The sequence below is a fragment of the Miniopterus schreibersii genome (genome assembly GCF_964146895.1).
Source record: "Miniopterus schreibersii genome assembly, chromosome: 6".
In the NCBI taxonomy this organism is placed as follows: domain Eukaryota; kingdom Metazoa; phylum Chordata; class Mammalia; order Chiroptera; family Miniopteridae; genus Miniopterus; species Miniopterus schreibersii.
This window is the reverse complement of record NC_138107.1, coordinates 85,609,936-85,629,592: the sequence shown is the minus strand read 5'-3', so window position 1 is coordinate 85,629,592 and position 19,657 is coordinate 85,609,936. Positions and strand designations below refer to the sequence as shown.

The window sequence follows — 19,657 nt, the reverse complement described above, 5'->3', positions numbered from 1 at the left end:
TCGTCAGCTGAGAGTTAAGCACTGTCCCGGTGTGCCCTTTAAATCGCGTCCAAAGGTCAGAGACGGACCAAGTCGGGGGTGCCCTCCTGCTGGCTTGAAGAAGCACCCGCCTTGCGGGGAGAGGCCTGAGCGTTAGACGGGCGGCAGCCCCCGGGGCGCTGCTAAGACCCCACGGGACAGCCAACAAGACACCTCATTCCACAGCCGCCAGGAACAAGTGCTGCCAACAACCCGAATGAGCTCAGAAGAGGAGCCCGAGGCTCAGAGGAGGCCTCATCTTGGCTGACCCCCGATACGTTTGCTGTGCGAGCCTCTGAGCTGAGAACCAAACGAACTGAGATCATAAACTTATGCTGTTTTAAGCTGCTAAGTTTGTGGTGATTTGTTTTGCAGTAATATTGAAAATGAACGCAGTCCCAGTCCTTGGTAAGTTAGCGCACGTCCGAGTTTATTCCCTTGTCTATAAAACGAGGCTGGTGACACACCGCACAGAGTGAGAAGAGATGCGTTAGCTCCCTTCCCTGGTGGGGGAAAGTGAAAACCTCGACGTAACTCCCACCCGCCGACTCTCCAAGACCCGTTCAAGGATGGGGGAGACCCTCTATTTCTATCGGGGTAGAGGGGCAGTTACGTCAAATATGCAAATGAGCCTCAGCTCAGAGCCCGAAGGAAACTGGGTCAAGCCCAGAAACTAGCCTGTAGGCAGATTACACATTTTAAAGCAGATCATAATTGATATGTAACACTACTACCTCCTTCATCCTAGGAAGGTTACTTTCATTTTACATGGGGCAAAAAACTGATTAAAATTTTGTGAGCTGAAAATCTGTTAGGCTGGCAGACAGGTGCAAACGAGCCAATACCGGGGGGCGGCATCTGCTTTCCAATGCCTTTCAATACTACTCGATTTCGGCAACCCTCCGTAGAACCAGTTTTGATGTTATTTTCCATTTTGTAGATGTAAAAACAGAGACAGACAGACATTAAGTGGGATAATTAAAGGTAAATAGCTTAACTCCCCAATATACCAAAGAGTTCTTAAAACTCAGTAAGAAAAAACACAAATTAAAAAATGGGCAAACACATAAATGGATATTCACAGAAGAAAAATAAATGGCTGATAAATATATGAAAAGATGCTTAGCCTAATAATAAAAGAAATCCAAGTTAAAACAATAACAAGGCCTTTCCCCTCCCAATCTGATGGGCAAATACTAAATGGACTGACAATAATTGTTCTTAGTATGAGTGAAGCCCATGCACTCTCACAGTCTCATGTCAAGAGTATGAAATTGGTGTGACTTTAGCCAGTACCTGCTATATTAGGCTGTACTTTGGCACCTCCCTACAGAAGCACATTTCCAGGTAGTCACAGCAGGTGAAGTCCCCTCCCACACCGAGCCTGGGCTTTGACCAGCTGTGACCAATGGGCCACCGGCAAATGTGAGGCATCAGAGGCTCGCAGGTGCTTGTCCTGGAGCGCCCCTTCCTGAGACCCACCCAGTGCCACGCGGTGCCTAAGAAGCTCGATGGAGGCGCCAGCAAACAGCACCGGCCACACTCCCAGGACGTCCTCCAATGAGGGCAGCTGCCCCAGGGTCCTCGCTGACACCACATGGAGCAGAGAACCACCTCTCCCACCACAGCAGGCGGAGAAGCGGGGCCAAGGCTATGAGGAGCCTGGAGTTCCCACACTGGGCTCTTTTCCCACTGTCCCTCCTCTCCATGGGGCAACAAGGACAAAGAGCGGCATTTCCATTGATGTTGGTCATAAAATAAAAAAGTCAGAGTGCCACCAAGCTCACTGACAGCATAAGGTGAACTGAGGAATGCAGAATTGACTGCAACAAGGAGAGGGCTGTGAGAGAGTCTGTCTCCCGGGGGCTTTCTGTTTACCTGCTTTAATTTGGTACTAAATACACCAGTATCATAAAGGAGCGAGGGAGCTGAGTACAGGGCAATGTGAGACGGAACTTCCTCCTGAGCAGCGGTATCACTTACAGGGTTGATGAAACGAGTTCTACAGCTACCCAGTGCCTGGCAAGGTAATCCAGCCACCCCCCATCCTCCGCAATGAGAGAACCTGTGGGCACAGGAACAAAGGAAACACACTCGCACCATCCAGCACAGCGTGCAGGTAGAACACTGGGCGGTTCACAATAGCTTGAAGCCAGAATCCAAAGAGTACTAATTATTTTTCCATGTCATTATTGTCAGATTTTCAGTCTAGAAATGGGATACAACCAACAGCACTAACAAAATATTCTTTCTAACATCTCGCACCACTAAGAAAAACAGCCGCCTCCAACATTCACAAAGCTTTTGAATTTCCAGTTCATGGATTTATTGCATGTTCTGCAAAATCTTTACTTGGAATAAGCAGCTCTGAAGCTTGAAAGGAAAAAGCATAGATTATCTTTCTTTATGTAACAGATAAACCTGAAATGTTATACTGTATAAAACATAGTTTGTGGTTCACCTTACTTCCTGTGGGTTCCTCCCATGAGGAGCTAGGCCTGGTCTCCACTGTCCCAGGCCCCATGCCCAGCCATGCCCCGTGCCCACCACCACGCCGATGCGTGGCAGCATTCAGAGCATGTCTGCATATCGTGCCAGCCATTCCTTTGTGGCCTTTATGTGAAGTAACTCAATTCATACTCAGGACAGGTCCTATTATTAACTCAATTTCTAGATGAGGAAACCGAGGCGCAGAGATGCTAAGTACTTTCTCCAGGGTTAGAAATTCAATTAATGGGAGCTGGGACTCAAATACGTCTCGAATGCATGAGTGAGCTGGTAGTGGGGCGGCAGGGAAAGAGTGCCCTGTGGACCAAGCCTGCGCAGAGGTGCCTCTGCATTACCTTTTCTCATTCCGCCGAAGGGGTCCTTGTTGGGCTCGTAGGGCACCCTGCCCATCACGTCGGGCATGCTCATGCCCTGCTGGTATGGGGCGCTGGGAGTCATGGAGTTCCGTTTGGGGAACGATGCGTCGCCAGCGTCCGAGAACGGGTCGTGCACACTGACTGTGCCGCTTCTGAGGGGAGAGGACAACGCAAGGTGAACGACACAGCGAGAGGTGTTACTCCAGACACGCACTGAGAACACAAGCTCATCTCTAAACCTATAAATGCAAAACTACCCAAAATGAATGACATGAATAAAACTAGTCATAATCGGCACTTAGCTCACGAGGGAACACCATTTCTTTCCCCTAACAGGTTTGCTCCAGAACATTAAGATTCGCAAGTCTGACTCTGTTTGGCTCACACAGTTCTTTCAACATACCTTCCACCTTGCATTGGGGTCATCTGTCCGTGAGGGGTGGAGGCTGGAGTAGGTGGCTTCAGGTCACCTGGAACCTCTGCCATCGAATTACTGCCAGTTGACTGGGGGGTCTGTGGACCTTGCAAGGATCCTGAATTAGCTGATAGTAGTGGGTACAAAGAGAAAACGGGGAAAAAAACAAACCGGTTATCAAAGTAAGGTCATCCTTGCTAGTTATTTAAAAAAAAAAAAAAAAAGGAAAGAAAAAAACAAGGCACCATCTCACTAGAAATAGTAACAATATCCACTGCTGGTAACATTGCAGAAAAATCAGTGGCTCTTCCATTTTTCATAAAAGCACAATGGACATATAACATTGTAATAGTCTCAGGTGTACAATGTAATCATTTGCTATTTGTACACATTGCAAAATGATCACCACAGTAAGTCTAGTTAACACCCTTCACCATATACAGTTACACGTTTTTTTCTTGTGGTGAGAACTACTCTTACACACTGTTTGTGGTGAAAAATCAGTAAAAGTTGTTTTAGTAAACTCTTTGGATACATGTTTCATTTGTGAGCCATAAAACATAATTATACTTTCTGATCAGGTAATGACTTTCCTGGGTATTTATCCCAAGAAAATAATCTACAATTTCAGTGTTGTTTATAAGGCAGATAAATGTCTGAGAATAAGGAAAAGTGGGATAAACAATTTGATGTATCAATAGTCCAGCACGACGGACTATTGTGCTGTTTTAGAAAAAAATTAGAAAATTTAGTTCTGGTCTTAGGCATTGAAAAGTGTTTAAGTTGAAAATCAAGGATACAAAATAATAATGTGCCTTATATTCCATCTCAGTACCTTCTCGATGTCTAGTTGTGCCTGTGACTTTTGGAGCTATGGAGTCAGATTTGTTACTGCACAGCACAGTCCTGGCTTGGAGCTCTTTAATGTCATCATCAGAGTTCTAAGACTTGCTTTTACTATAATTACATTATAATAACACAGCTCAGCACTGAGCAGATCTTTCCAAAATTTAAGCGGGAGTCTTAAAAAAATGAACCTTGCCTTACAGGAGAAACAATATTTAAAAATCTCCTGCTTTATCATTGATCACAGTCCTCAGTATGTTAGGTCTTCAATAGATACTGGTTTTATTTATTAATTACTTATTGAATAAATAATGGGTTCACTCTACTGTAGACTCCTTTCTATGCGTAGATTCCACCATTGCACCAAACTGGCAAGACAAAAATCCATGCCCTCATGCAGTTTACAATGGACACTTTCAGACCCTAACAAATGGCAGAATTACTGGCTTCTTGTAAATAACAACACTGCATATGTTTTTATCTACAGTTCCTTTCCTGTGCAGCTCCCAAGGCTCACAACAGTGACCACCGTCCATGTTTTACTTTAGAGGGAATGGAGTTGAACTGATCACTAGCAACTAGAGAATGCGCGATGAAGGCGTCAGAAACGGCAATGGGTCTATGACTTCTACTCAGCCAGCCTTGGCTCTGAGTGTGGCCGTCCCCCGCGACATCAGGTGTGCCCAGGTCCTGCCTCGTCAGGGTGAGTACCGGTGAGGGGCCAACAGGGCTGCGTTCTGTCCAATGTCTACGCTGGGTGCCCAGGACTAGTGTGACTCAGGGAAGTTCTGAGAAATGCTGGGAAGGCTTACTTTCAATGTAAGTATCTTTTTAGATGTAGATATCTTTAAAAACAACTTACTAACTCATGCTTATAAACCAAATTTTGGTAAAACCCTAAAAATGCATATTTAAAAATGTAATGAAAGAAAAAAGTAGAGTATTTCGTAAACACAGAAGGGCAATCCTACAGACAGGAGCTGGCAGGAGTAATAGCTGGCATTTTACAGCGAGCCCCAGACTGCTCGGCAGCCTGCACGCTTCCCTGGAAACAGGGCTCGCAGGCTGCAAGTTCAGAATGACCCTTATTTACAAGTATTCACATTTACAGCTCATAAAAAAAGGGGAAATTCTTCCCTCTTGCCAGAGTTTCTTCCTTTCCTTTCAGGAAAAAAATGAATGCAACCTCTTGAAGCTCCATTAATAGCAGAGGCTGGCACACTCTCTAGGATGTCCCTACCTTTTGCCAGAAGCTACAAATGTATACTCGAAAGTAAACAATGGAAAGGTTATTGAAGGTTAAGTACATTCACACACTTCAGTCTGTACAGCCAGACTCCTGGCTGGGAAGATAATTTACACAGCACGAACCTGGTGCCCTACTTCTGGCGGGGCTGCGGGAAGTAGGGTGGGGAGAAGCAAGCGCTGATGTGTCCCAGGTCTGCAGCCACTGGAGGTCACCCAGAGGGCGCCTTTGTTTATAACCTGAGCCCCTTTCTCATTTATCTTCCACTGAGGATTCCCTAGTTGGATCCATGACAGGTTTTGTGACATCACCTGTCAGCTAATAATAGAAACGCAGTCAGCCACCTGCCAGCAAAGATGGATGGGTCTTTGGTTCCAGAGTCACTAATTGAATGTGAGCCTCCTTGCCCGGCCTCTGCTCCTCCCAGGCAGGACCCCGCCCCACCCCTCCCCTCCCCCACTGGTTTCCAGGCCCCTGGGCCAGCTGGGCAGGAAACCGCTGTGGCTGCTCATTAGTCCAAAGGCTCTATAGTTTTATTAGAAGGAGATCCCACGGGCACCTGAGAGATGCACCTGTAGCCAGGCCTTGCCTGGTTTTACTGGGGGGCGGCCTTTGGCTGACTTGCTCCAGTGGCTGGAAGGCTGGGGTAACCTGATCTCTGTGCAGAACCACAGGCCTGTCCACAGTGGAGATCCCGGTGGTCCCACAGGGCTGAGGGGTGACACCTCCCAGGGCTGATGGAATTGAATTTCAGATCTGTACCAGCCACATCAAATCAAAACTGGAATACAGACGGATGACTCAGAATGCTCTTAGAGTATACAGCTAAGTGATCTAGGATTGAAGCTGGTTTGGTGGCCATTTAAACTAATAATCTAGAACGTTCCTTAGGAATCTTTTAATTTCATTTGCCTGGAAGTGCAAGTAAAGAATAAACTACAATTGTGTGCCCATGGGAAAAACTGACTTCAAAGAACACACACTGTAGCTGAATATTAGTTTTTGGAAATGTTGTAGCATGTGAGACCCTGATGTGGCAAACTGATTACAGCACCTTTTTTCCTTCTTTGATGATAAAAATGTTTCAGAGACAAGTTCCTTAGTGATAGTTCCTTAGTGACACTGATCCATGGGTGATCAGTGGGTAAGCGCCTGGCTTCTGGCTACAGACTGTCACCTCAATGACCGGTTGACGTGCCTGTCTGTCTGTCTTGCGCAGTGTGTCCTGAGCAGTGCACAGAACACCTGAGAGAGCAGGTGAGCCCGGTGCACCCTGCGCCTGCCCCTGGCCGCACCCACTGCACGGAGGCCCGGGAAGCCCTCTCCACCGCTGCTGGCTTCACGGGGCTCAGCTCCACTTGGACCACGGAGGACGGATCATCAGAAGTACATCTGCAATCCATGCTCTTTTGTGCAGTTAAAATGCAGTTTCAAAAGAGAAAAAGGCAAGAGCCAACTGCTAGGAGAACAGGCCTGCACTTTCTCAGGGACCTGCCCAGTGGGATGCCCTGCGCTGGAGCCAGTGCACCCTGGGAGGACCATTCTCCACACACAGTGCAGACCATTCACAACTTGCGCTCGTTCCTGGTGAATAAAACACACCTTCAGATATTTGCAGACATTGACACTTTGGTCCCTACACCCCACTTAGTTTTTATTTTGGAGAAATAGTTTCAGAGCTGTTCAGAGGCCACTTGTTTTACTCTGTGAATACAATGCTGTGAGATTTTAAAAATTAGGTTTCAGTTTTCCAGGTGCACCGTCACTGGCAGAGGCTTCAATCTTTGAGGGTCAGAGAGGAGGATTTCTGCTTGTACTGAGAAATGACAGATCTGAACCTAGGCATGTCCACTACGAGTATTTATGTGAGACGCCTCGACTAGTGGCCTAGGTGTCAGCACTGCCACCCAGGGAGTGGCTAGAGTAAAAGAGAAACGATTGCTTCCTTTGGTTCACAGACACTGTGTTCTACATGTCAACGTTCTACCTGTCACGAAGGTATTTCAGATGCAGGTGGATGAGTGTGATGGGACCAGAGCCCATCTTCTACCCCGTCGGCGTGACTCTGCTCAGTTACTTAGGGTTTACGTGCCTTAGTTTTCTGATGGATTTAAAACAGCCTTTGTGTCCCGGGTCTGATGTGAGACTAAATGATGAAGCACGTAGGGAAGTGCCTGGCACACTGCAAGTGCTCAGGAAATGCTGGCAATTAGCTCTATGATTCTGCCCCAGAGAGAGCTGTGCGAAAGGAAGCGGCAGGCATGGTCAGCCCCACCGTGTGCAGAAAAGATGGGTAAGTAACGACCATTCCAGGGCTTGTACATGGCAGAGCCAGACAAGGGAACACAACTTGAGAGAGGTCACCACCTGGAATAGGGCCGACACAAACTTCTTCTCATCTCTAATACTGTATTTATCGGAATATAATGGTGTAGTAATTCCCAATTTGAAACACTAACAGGTAGGATGAGGGCAGGCAGGAGAGCTGAAAGAATGCAGGGTCACCAATGGTTGAGGGGGAGGGGGGGGAGAGGCAGGAATCCACTTGGGTTTGCACGTGAGAGTTTAGGCGACCAGCCATGATTCCCAACACTCCTGACCTCGTGGTCAAAGGTAACTGGATTGCCCCGTTCCTACCATGACATCTGCTGAACTCCCTAGAAGTGAGACCTTGCTGGGCAGGGGCATGAGAAACGAAGTCCAGGTTCCATTCCGCCAGCCTGCCAGCCGGAGGGTTCCTGACCGAGGCTGAGCGGGTGGACACTGCCCATCCAACTGCAGGGCGGGACTTCCCAGGGGGGCAAACTACTAGCGGGGCTCCCTGGGCAGAGTTAGGCGCACTACTTCAAAATACTTGTGTAAGGAATAAAAGGCATGTGGCTCAGAATTCCAGCCTGTTTTGACTAAATAAGGTGAAGCTAAAGAGCGGTGCCTTCAAAGTGCTGACCGGAAGACACTGGGCCCAGTTCTGGTCTCTCCCCTGAGCGCGGGCGGCCGGCGCGACGGAGCCAACGCCCCTTCCTCCGCGGCTGTGGCCGTGGCCGTGGCCGTGGCCAGCTGCCGAGCCGGCGGCTGCAATGCTCGCACTTACCAGGAGATGGCGGCTGCAGCTTGGGCTGCTTCTTGGTCTCCCCGGTGCTGAAGACTTCGGGCGGCGGCTCCTCCCCGCGCTCGATCTTGCACTCGAAGGCAAACAGGTACTGGATATACTGCTTTTTCAGGGAGCTCGCTGCGCTGCTTGACGTGCCAACATTTAGGTTGGTTGCCAGCTCACGCCACTTCTTGTTTTTATTAACCTAGCAAAAAAAAAAAAAAAAAAAAAAAAGGGGGCAGGATTATTGGCTTGCAGCAAAGTGGCTTGTTTAAAGCCAGGAGACGGAAAACAAAGCACTTAATGTCTTGGTTTACTTTTTTTTCATTTCCCCCTTTTAACTAATGCTCATTACTCCCACTCAGTAGTGCAAAGACAGCATTTACTGTTATAAAACCATTAAGGAACCTGCTGATAGCGACATAAAAAGCATTGCTGTCCAGATTCTCCTGCCTGGTGCATCTTCTAATGCCTTGCACTCTGCCAGGGGCACACGGCACAGCCAGCAATGAATCTGCACACTCTTGCTCACAGTCAGCCTGTCCCACCTCTAAACTAATTTAAAAAGTTGTAACAGAACTATTTTGCAAGTTAAGTGGTTCAGCCTTAGTAAGAAAAACAGTGTTTCCTTCCAACAGCCACAAGTTCCCAAAAAGATGAGGCTATAAACCTGGCCATGTCCACCCTCTCACAGGAGACTTTCTGGTGGTGCTAGGCAAAGGTGACACTGGGTGCAAAGGCGAACAAGGCCCCTGACCAAATGACCCCAGCTTATATGCCCCGCACAAGCCGTGGGACTTGGATGGGCTCTGTAATCTACCAGCTAGCCTACAGGCAGGCACCTGGGGCCTGTGAGGGGCAGGAACACATGGGACTCTCAGGGCTCCCACTTAAACTCAGGCAGGAGAGAACAGAGTTGCAAAAACAGGAGAGAAAAAAGAATCCTGCAATGTTGTTACCTAAGGATCTGAGGCATTATTTCAACCTTCGATTCCCGTGGGGGAAGAGCTATGGGAGACTGGACACAAGAATGAAACATGAAGACCTGCAAATACTAGGGATGACGTTGCCTTCACGTGCGTCCTGGGTTCACAGCCTGGGTAAGGGTTAAGGACACAAGTGGTTTTTAATGAAATGTTAAATTTTTGGATTTAAACGTTCTCACAAAGCTCTTTATATCCATTTACTTAGTATTAAATGGTGCATGATAAACCGCACTCGCTCATGGAAGTGCTTAATGCCTCTCTTGGCGCTAATGCCAGCCTGCAACAAGCAGGCCCGTGGATTGCCGCAGAAATGAAGCAGAGGGCTACCTGGGACGCCCTGGAAAGCAAGGTGCTCAGCTGAGCCATGTGGCTGTAGCAATGCTCCAAGCACATCTGGAGAGATCAAGATGGGGTGTGAGTGACCAATGCCAAGCGCTCACCACTGGGTAACCGCTACATTCAAGCAGCCCTCTTAGCTAAGCCAGTAGAGTCTCGCTGGCAGACCCACCTTGGTAACGCACACAGCTGACAGTCAGAGGAAGGTGTCCAGACAAACTATACTTCCATGATGGTGGCACCAATTGTTTAGGACCCTAGGGACTCTAAAAAATCCATGTGAGGGGCTGAGGTGCAGAGGGGGAAGGGCAGGGATCTAGATGTAAAGGGGAAAGGTGAGGGGTCAAGGTGCAAAGGGGAAAGGTAAAGGGTCAAGGTGCTGAGGGGAGAGGTCGGGGGTCTAAGTGCAGAGGAGAGAGATCAGGGATCTAGGTGCAGAGGGGAGAGGTCGGGGGTCAAAGTGCACAGGAGACGTGTGTGTGTGTGTGTGTGTGTGTGTGTGTGTGTGTGTGTCTCGCTTCTCCACTGGCCAACTTGGTGTGCTGTGTATGATTTACCATATGACCATGCAGAGCCTTGAACCAAGCTCTGTTTCACTTGTAGGTCTCAGGTCCCTGGTGGGCTAAAGGCCTCTCCTCTACTCTCAGAGTTGCGTAGCACCGGGCGAGGTGAGACCTGTGGGTTAGATGACTGCCCTTGGATAGCTCATGACCTGCGTCACCTGGCGGGAATGCAGGGTGCCTTACCGTGTATTCGACAACTTGGGGCCCACAGCGGCTGCCTTCATTGATCTGGGTGGGAGCCCAGGTATCGAAAGGTTTGAAAAGCTCCCCAGGTAACTCAAGTGCATAGCTAGGCCTGCGGACCACTGGCGGCGGGGGGAGGAGGCGCTCTGGAATCAGACCTGGCCCAACACCCACCCTAAGAGTCCCAGGGCCACAACACATTGCATTTCACTCTGTTAGTTTCCTCATCTCTTCTCCGGGGCGGATGGCCCTGCGTTTACAGGGATTTTGAAAGGCAACGGCAATAGCCCATAGGAGGCCCAGCGCACAGCATGCAGGGAGCACCTGAGGGTCAGTACCCTTCCCATCCTCACTGCAGGGCTCGTACACGCCGACCAGACTCCATGCTAAAGGCAGGGCTAGGGCTGGGTGAGGAAAGTATGGCCCCGAGGGTACAGCCTTTAAGGGGTGCTGTGCTGAGTCAGGCCGGCTCAGGGCAGGCACCACCTGCCCCTCTAGTCCCAGCCCTGTGAACAGTGACAGTGTGACCTTTGTGGCCCAGGTGTTGGGAACATGGTTTTATGACTTAGTTTTCCTTGGTAAATCTGCTTTATACCTGATCCAGACGATTAATTCGGTCATTTGCAGAACATTTCTGGAGTATTTACTATGAAATCCTGGCAGATTCCACAGAACTCTACAGCTGTCGGGGAGCCTAAAGAAAAATCTGGCCCAAATCTCTCATTTCACAGATGAGGACTGAGGTTCATATAAATGGCCTGCTGGGGTCACACTGGGAGCTGGATGCAAAGCCAGGGTCCCCAGTCCCAACGCACTCCCCTGCACGGATCCCCAAAAAGGGACTTTCTCATTGGCCTAGCTTTTCTTTGTAAGCAAACAATCTGAGTCTAATAGTCAAAGAAGTTGTTCAAGAGCTTGTCCAGAGAATGTCTCCCTATTTGCTCGCCCATTCATTCTTACCTGGGCCAAACCGCCGATCTCTTTGACGCAGACATAGAGCCGGAACAGGTCCAGGGGCTTCTTGCCCACGGCAGGCAGGCTGGAGACAGGGGAGCCTCTCTCCTCCATGAAGGTCAGGTAGCGGTCGACCCAGACCTTCCTCTCGGGCTCGTTGCCCAGCTCATACACCTTTGTGATCTTCTCCCCAGTGGTGGTGGAGGAGCTGGACTTCTAGAGCCCAGGAGGGGCATTTGGAGGTGGGGCAGGGTGGGCGGAGGGAGAGGGAAGAAGGCGAGAAAAAAGTAATGAGCTACCAAATACAAAAAGAGAAGACATTTTAAAAACTATTGCTATCACACAGCAAATAGGAATGAAGGCTACTAGTTCAGGCAAAACTAGATACATTTGTTAATTAAAAATTTACTTTGACTTTAAACAAAGGCCCAAACTCCCCCTTTTATATACTTAAAAAACAAAACCTCTTTTACTTTATTATATAAGCATTGAATCCCAGAAGGCAAGATTCCAATGACAACTCACGTCATTTTTAAAAATAAGAGGGTCTTAACTCACAGAATCATCGCAGTGGAATTTAAAATTTCACATGTATTACAGAGCCCAAAAAAACTATATGGACTCTTCTTTGTGAAAATAAGAACGGCTAATGTGTCTCTTCCCTGAAACTCCAAGTCACATGGAGGAAGAGCAGACACACGGAACTTGCGGAAATAAAGGTGGGTCATAAATCACAGGGACCAGCGGCGTGGGGCCCACACCCGCCTGCGCTTTACAGACTCAGGGCCAGAGCTCAGGCGCTGACTCATGACAACCCGCTTCCCCTACGTAACGTCTAGAACTCTGCCGTGGCGAAGGGTGATAACTACTTAAGTAGATTTCTTAGGTAACCGTGCTTTAATCACGGACAGCGTATCTGGAGACACGTGTGTATATGTAGGTACTTTTGTACACCCGTGCTCCTATGCCCACGTGGTTTAGACTGATGCCCTAACTCTTGATCAGCTTTCTAACTATACTTGTCAAAAGCTGCTGCTCGCACCCCTGGAGCCACCATCTGAAGTATGTGATCTAGGAAGGGAACACTTTCAGTCCTGAACAGCCTGTTTATCTTCTCCTTCTTCTATGTCTCTATATTTGTAATAATATTTGTGTACTTATAATATTTGCAACTCTGGGGTTACTGCATAAAATCACGTCTAACTTCCCTATAAAGATTTCCTTGGAACAGTAATTTACTTCATTTACCTACGTTTGTTTACTAGGTTATCATTTGCAACATGAAGCCATTATTTACATGGAGTTTTTCTGAACTCTTCTGCATTAAACTTAGCTTAACATAATGCTAAACATATTGCTGGAATTTGGGGGGTTGAATAACATGACTGCCACTGAGGTTTGATGGACCTTGTTTAGCAAGATGAGCCCCAATAAAAGTAGGGCCTGAGCGAGGATGTCGGAGAAGAAAGCCAACAGAGCTGCCGAGTGGCAGCTTTTCCTCTAATTAACATGAAATTCTCCCAAGCTGTTTTCGCTGAAATTTTAAGCCTTCAGCTTTAGAATTATTGAGGCATAAAATCTTTACATCAAATATACAGAAGTGGGTGATACAGTTGATGTAAATAAAAAGTGTACAGTGGCAGGATAAAAAATATGATCTTGCAGAATTTACACTGATGCTGAAGCTAAACTGAAAGCCACTTAAAATTACTCTAGATAAGAGCTTAAACCATATGCACACATTCCCAGTCTGTCTGGATGCCCTGTACATACCACAATATGGAATACACTGTGGAGGCAATGGTAGGCAAGCTTTTAAAATTTACTTTCCTATTCTTATAGCCAAGGAGTGTTTTGGGGAAAAAGCCCTATTCTAACATTTTATTCCACATCCTCATACTGATAACACCTCAGGAGCTCTGTCATCATTAGCGGAGTGGGTATTATCAGGATGTTTCTAAATCCTAGTGTTGAATTCTTTCTCTTTTCTGGAAGTGCTCTAAAAAAGTGGATCCAATGTTTTAAAATAAATGAAAATTTGAGATGACATGAGGAAAAAAATCATTCTCACCTAAAGTCAATTACAATAGAACCACCTCCCTCTTGAATTTCATGTGTAGAAAGCTAAAAATGTTTCAGATTCTATTTTCAAGGTGAGAGAAACAAAAACAATCCTTGTGATGTAAATTACTGAGTAGCTCTGCACACATCCCGAATAGAAGGCAGAACTGCCACTTCTGGCTGGGTCCTCCGCCCTGGGGAGGGCCCTGGAAGAAGACACTTAGGACCCAGCTCGAGGCTCTGAGGTTTATTCCTACGTGGAAGGAATGGGCTGTCCTAACCTGAAACAGGCCTCAAGTCAGCTCAACTATATTTCTTTGTTAAATGAGTTTAAGTTTAATGTCTGCATATCTCAATTTGTTCTCTTAAAATTAGAAAAACTTAATGAAGACCACAGTTCTTAATAGAATCATTTTATTTTTCGTAGTTTTTAGAGCTTCAAAAAAGCATTTTCATGGTGCAGTAACATAGGAAATGCATCTGAATGGAAAGAAAGGGCTTGGGCTGGTTTATGTGTCAGGTCCTAGGACATGCCCCCTGGTGCCTGCCCCTCACCACAGGCTTTACCTGGCCTTGGCAGCCTGGGCTACAGTGTGTAAATATAAAAAGCCTCCTCTCTGCACTCCACTCCCCTGACTGGAAGAACCTGAAGTTCTACAAAGGCAGGGTTCCTGCTGACCGGGAGTCACCAATAGCGACTGCACACGAAGGTACTCGGCAGGTATTTGCTCTATGAATGAATAATCACATGGACAAAAAGGTCTGAAAAGTTGGGCACCATGCAAATAATGGACAGCTGGTTAAAACAGCCTATAAAAAGGATTCTGTGAGCAAGGTGCTACGCAAATGTGGGCGCTACCCAGTAGGACTGGAAGCTGAGCGGGGACCGTGCCCACAGCCCACTCTCCACATCTCTACTCGCAGCCTCCTAGCCCATGACCAAAGCTGGAATTTGGGCATCTGGACAGAGAAAAAGGACATGAAGAGAAACAAAAGCCTTAGGCCCGGCAGGTATGGCTCAGCGGTTGAGCGTCGGCCTAGGATCCAGGCGATCAGGGTTCGATTCCCGGTCGGGGCACATGCCGGGGTTGCGGGCTCCATCCCCAGTCGGGGGCCTGCAGGAGGCAGCCCATCAATGACTCTCTCATCACTGATGTTTCCCTCCCTCTCCCTCTCCCTTCCTCTCTCTGAAATCAATAAAGATGTATTACCAAAAAAAAAAAAAAAAAAAGCTTAGGAGTAAAGAGTGTATACTTCATCACTGATCAGGCTCCACAGAGACCTCTTTTGTTCAGACATCAGCTACGACGTCTTTGGGACAACGTCCTTACACAGCCCACCTACCGACAATGGGTACATTAACAATTTCCGCAGAAAGAGGGGCTCACTTCTCCATCTCACAGTTTCGGTGCTGGAAAAGCTGTAGCCTCCTGCGTGAACTGCCGTGGAGGCAAGAAAAAGGACCGGGGACGGCTGAAAAACCACAGCAGGACACTGCTATGGTGCCACAAGTGTTTTCCTCGCATGTAACTTAATTAAGTCTCTAAGTACATTTTTCCTCAAGTCTTTTGGGCAGATTTACATTTCACAGTCTTTACCATATGCCTGGTAATATGTGGATGTGCAAATGTTTATTTTTATTGTAGAATGTTTTGTAACAACACAGTGTTGGTCCACAGCACACTGTGAAAGCACAGGCATCTTTACTGTTTAGTCTGTGTCCGGCCTGCATCAGTCAGGCTTCATTAGACTCTGGTGAGAGCGACTAAGTACAAACTGAAGTCCATCTGGGGCAGAGCAGGTAAAATTCCTGAACTGGACACACTGGCAGTGCTTCGACCGCGGAGGTCGTCCGAGGCCCTTCCTTCCAAGCTCCTTTGCCCCCCTTGAATCAGCACCTCATTCAGACAGCGGCTGTGTTCTCACCGAGAGCGACCATCTAACATCTCCACTCCCTCCAGCGGCAGCCTCTCCTGTCCTTACCCACCCTGAGAGCCAGAAGTTCGCTTGGAAATTCTTAAAACAGATATGGTACAGGAAAAGATAATGTATGTAGAAATATTCCGAAAAAAATCATATGCAATTTTAAGTATGATTGTATTATAATTGGAAAGTGAAGCTAACATTTCCGTCTGCTTTTTTCTCATATTTAAGTAGAAGTGGGTGTATGCAACTAGTAAGTCAAAATACAATAAATACCTCAATCATTCTTTATAGTTCAGAAATCAGCAAGGTGGAATTTTAAAACAGAGTGTCTATCAGTAGTCTTTGTTTTTAACATATAATTGGTCTTAATTATTATCTTAAGGATTTAAATATTTTCATCCTCTAAAATTTTTCCCTCTGAGCCAACATAAAAATGTTTTTGGAAAGTTATAAATTGAGTTCTACCTGTTAACTTGAGAGTGTTACTGATCCAAAAATGCTTTTCTTATGATTAAAAGAAAAACAAAAACCAAGGTAGATTATGGAGAAACCCCCAAATGTTGGCTGCCTTCTGAGACTCAAAGCAAATAACACAAAGACATCAGAATTAAGGAGCTGCACTTTCCCTTCCCATTAGTTCTGTTTAACCCACCCCAGAAGCATTTGTCATTTCATCTTGGTTGTTGCAAAGCGAAACATGTCTACAGAGAAGGTAACAGCATCTACCCTTCCTTCCTCTGAAAAGGAAAATGCTGGTTAGACTAGAGCTCCTTATCAGTTTCACAAACATTTACTGGAACCACCACCTCTTCAAATCTCCAGCTCTAGATGCTTAAACCAGTGAGTGGATAACTAATGGTTTTGACTAGGTTGCCCGACTTGCTTTCCCTGAGCTGAGCTCTCCCAACACATCCTCTTACAAAAATTAGCATGTTAATTAAGCCTTCGTGGCAAGTAATTGCATGTTAAGGTTTTTTTTTTTTTTAAAGATCTTTTGATTCCTTATATGAATGTAAAATAAAGGTTACTACAGTGCCATTCTCTTTTTTAATGGTACAGAATTAATTTCTTTAGTAGGAAAATAAAAACTCTATAGGCAAAGAACAAAAAGGCAAAAATAATTCCCTTACATACGTTATCACTTTTGTTTTCTATGTATCATACGAAAATCAACACTTAATTTCAAGATCAGCAGCAGTCTTGTGCAGGATATAATTTTACGTCTCAACGGACTCTAGTGTAGGCACATACTATTGATCTAAAAGTAGCATTCCAGCTAGTCCCAGGTATGAACAGTTCTACAACTTTTCTGTTAATTTCCGACAGTGGACTGAAATGGGGCTGATATTATGCTAAACTGTGCCCAGAATGTAATGTTTATATTTTCAGGTGGGCACTTTTGAAATAAGATGTTTCAGATACAACAGCCCATGGAAGATTTAGGCCAAAGGCCGAGCCTGTCATTTACCCCCCAGCTGCTCTTAGTGCCCACGTAATGATGTCACTCGTTTCAAATTTAAGCGCACACGGATTCGACATTTGAACAGTCGCTGTGCGGAGGAGTTTGGACCTGGAACACACCACCTTCTACGATGCACATCAACTTGACTCATTTTGTTACTAATGCGATTATAAAGAAATCCCTTTTATGGATAAGTTATTGAAGGAAAAGTCTTATAAACAAATACATAAGCAAGCATTAAAGTAGTTAATTATCCAAAAACCCCGAAAAAAACAAAAAACGAAAAAACAAAAAACCAGAGCCACTTACAGGGCTTGATGGAGTCTTTGGCCAGCCTGGGCTGCTAATGCTATCGCTCTCATCTCCATGAAATGAGGAGATGCTAGCAGAGCTGGGGGACATTGGGGAAGGGACTGGCAGGTTGCCGGGGGTTGGGGGCTGAGAAATACCCTGAGAGCTGTAGCTATCCTGTGGTAGAGGAATAAAAAAAAAAAAATGACAAAGGTAGGGCAAACTTTATTTAAAACAACAAAAAGCACATCCAGTGTAACAGACGCACTTATATGTACACAGAGACTTGTACAAACACACACGCAACGCACACAAACAACATTCTTAGTCAGCATAGCGCGGCGAGTGTGCTGGGCGCGGGCAAGGCCACGAGGCCGCCATGCTTACGTCAAGCTTAGGGGCGCGCTGAGCATGGCCACCCCTCACGGAAGGAGGAAACGCAAAAAAGAGCTGTTCACCTTATTTATCAAATAAGGCAGGAAAGCAAAATATTAAGCATGTTGTTGCTGCTGAGGCGGCCAAAACAGGAAGCTATGAACTGAAGGCAGAGAAAATGCTGCAGGAACGGAGCCCAGGCGGCCCGGCGGCTCCCCACCCAGCTGTGCTCGGCTCGCCCGCCCCCTCCCCACCAGGACAAACGCAGAAGAGCCAGGACCCCGACGGCGGGCGCTGTGCGGAGAGGCCGGCATGCAGAGCGGGGCCCGCGGCCCGGGGAGAAGTACCTTCGCCTTGCTCTCGGGCGGCGCGCCTTCTTCCTTGCCGTCTGCTTTCAGAGGCAGGGGCAGCTTGGGTTCACCAGGAGACATCATATCTGCAAGACCCACAGATGCTAATCGAAAACAGGAGAGAGAGTTTAGGATTATACAGGTGACCGCAGGCTGAGCTCCTGCTAGCACATTACTGAGCGCCGCGGGCCGAGTTTCCCTCGAAGGAAGGAAAAGGCAGCCGTAGCGCAGGGCACACTGATTCTGAAGTCTACACAGCGGGACTGTCTGGCGACCCTTTATTTAAAACACACCGTCACTTACTCAACTCACAGCAACACCACCTAACAGAGCAGGTGCCGCGTGGACACAGCCCCGTCTCGAACGCGCCCGCGGGCGCTGAAAGCAAACGCTGGGTGTGTGTACTTTTCACCCGGTGACTAGAGGACTGAGTACCTTCTTAATTTCTAAATTCACATAATCTATAGGTTGCAAAATCCTTTGACATTTTATACTGTGTCATTCGAAAACCGTATCTACTGCATGTGGCCTAGTCTACGATAATGGAGGACAACGGTAGCAGATGACTTCAAAGGCAATGGCCACAGTAAGCTCCGAAGAATTTCTAATTATTCTGAAACGGGGCTGGTTTCCTTCCGGCCTGGTGCGCTGCGTACACTTGGCAGTGCCCGGCAGAGCCCAGGTGCCCGGGGCGGACACCCACACCAGCTCAAGGGGCAGCCCGACAATCCCGGCGAAGCTCATTCTCTCTCTAGGCTCAGGAATTCAATCGAGTTCATCTACGCTTTAGAATGAAAGGGTCACCAGAGAACAACTGATTTATACACATTTATTGCAAATAAGATGGCATTTTCAAGTGAAAAATAGTGGTTTGGATTTATTTTTAAAGGAAGAGCAAGGCCAAAGTAGGGAATGAGTGTAGCTATCCGGGGAGTAACAGCTGAATTCCTGCAGAAGGCACTGCGAAGACCGCCGGCACAGCACCGGCCGCGGGGCGCCACCAGGCACCGGCGACGGGTCAGGGAAGAGGTGGAGGTGGAAACGGAGGTGGGACAGAACAGCGAGCGAAGACCAGGAGAACTGTTTCAAAGTGAGCTGCACCCGAGGTCTTACGGAGGGCCCCCTTCACCGCCTGCGAGCGGGAGAGCCGGCCCAGCAGGCAGCGCACGCAGGGCACCGCTGCCAAAGCCCACAAAGAGAGAGGAAGCTTCCAAAAAGGCCCCGCAGATTGCCCACTACAAAACGATTACTGCACATATTCGTGTATTACTATGTTTTAGAAAATAATTAGTTTTAATTACAGCAGTGAGAGAGTGAGCAGGGCTCTGGTGAATTAGCTGGCAAGCTCTGTGGTGCTAATTTGCTAATATCGTTAGCATCACTGCAGGTTGGGACCAGAGGTCCTGCCAAAAAAGCCTACCCTGCCACGTGTCCACGAGCTTCCACGGCACACTCAATGGTGCACGCTAATGCCTGCTTTCCAGTGGATTGTTTTTCAAAGCCCATTTGCAGCCCAGTCAGCCCTTGAAGTCATCACCACACACACAAATCATAATTGGGATGTTTTTCTTTTTTTTTTCAAATTACTTTCAATACTTAGACTTTAAGAACTGGAACAAAAAGCTTTTTCAAGTGATGCAGCTGCAGAGAGAAATCTATTGGGATCAGCTAAAAATGCTGTTATTTTTGT

At 47.2% G+C, this 19,657-nt stretch overlaps 1 protein-coding gene across 2 annotated transcripts in view; it reads right to left on the bottom strand.

Moving 5' to 3' along the window:
- Positions 1-19,657, bottom strand: part of ARID1B (AT-rich interaction domain 1B) — a 349,992-nt gene that overhangs the window by 12,967 nt on the left and 317,368 nt on the right. Inside the window, exons 10-15 of one of the 2 annotated variants that reach the window (XM_081139612.1) lie at positions 17,965-18,071; positions 17,261-17,419; positions 11,509-11,718; positions 8,481-8,685; positions 3,286-3,424; positions 2,862-3,034 (exon numbers count right to left, since the gene is read on the bottom strand). In XM_081139612.1, the coding sequence (XP_080995738.1) occupies positions 2,862-3,034; positions 3,286-3,424; positions 8,481-8,685; positions 11,509-11,718; positions 17,261-17,419; positions 17,965-18,071 (993 nt within the window). The remainder of the gene's footprint in view (positions 1-2,861; positions 3,035-3,285; positions 3,425-8,480; positions 8,686-11,508; positions 11,719-17,260; positions 17,420-17,964; positions 18,072-19,657) is intronic. The other variant, XM_081139613.1, reaches the window with a different exon arrangement.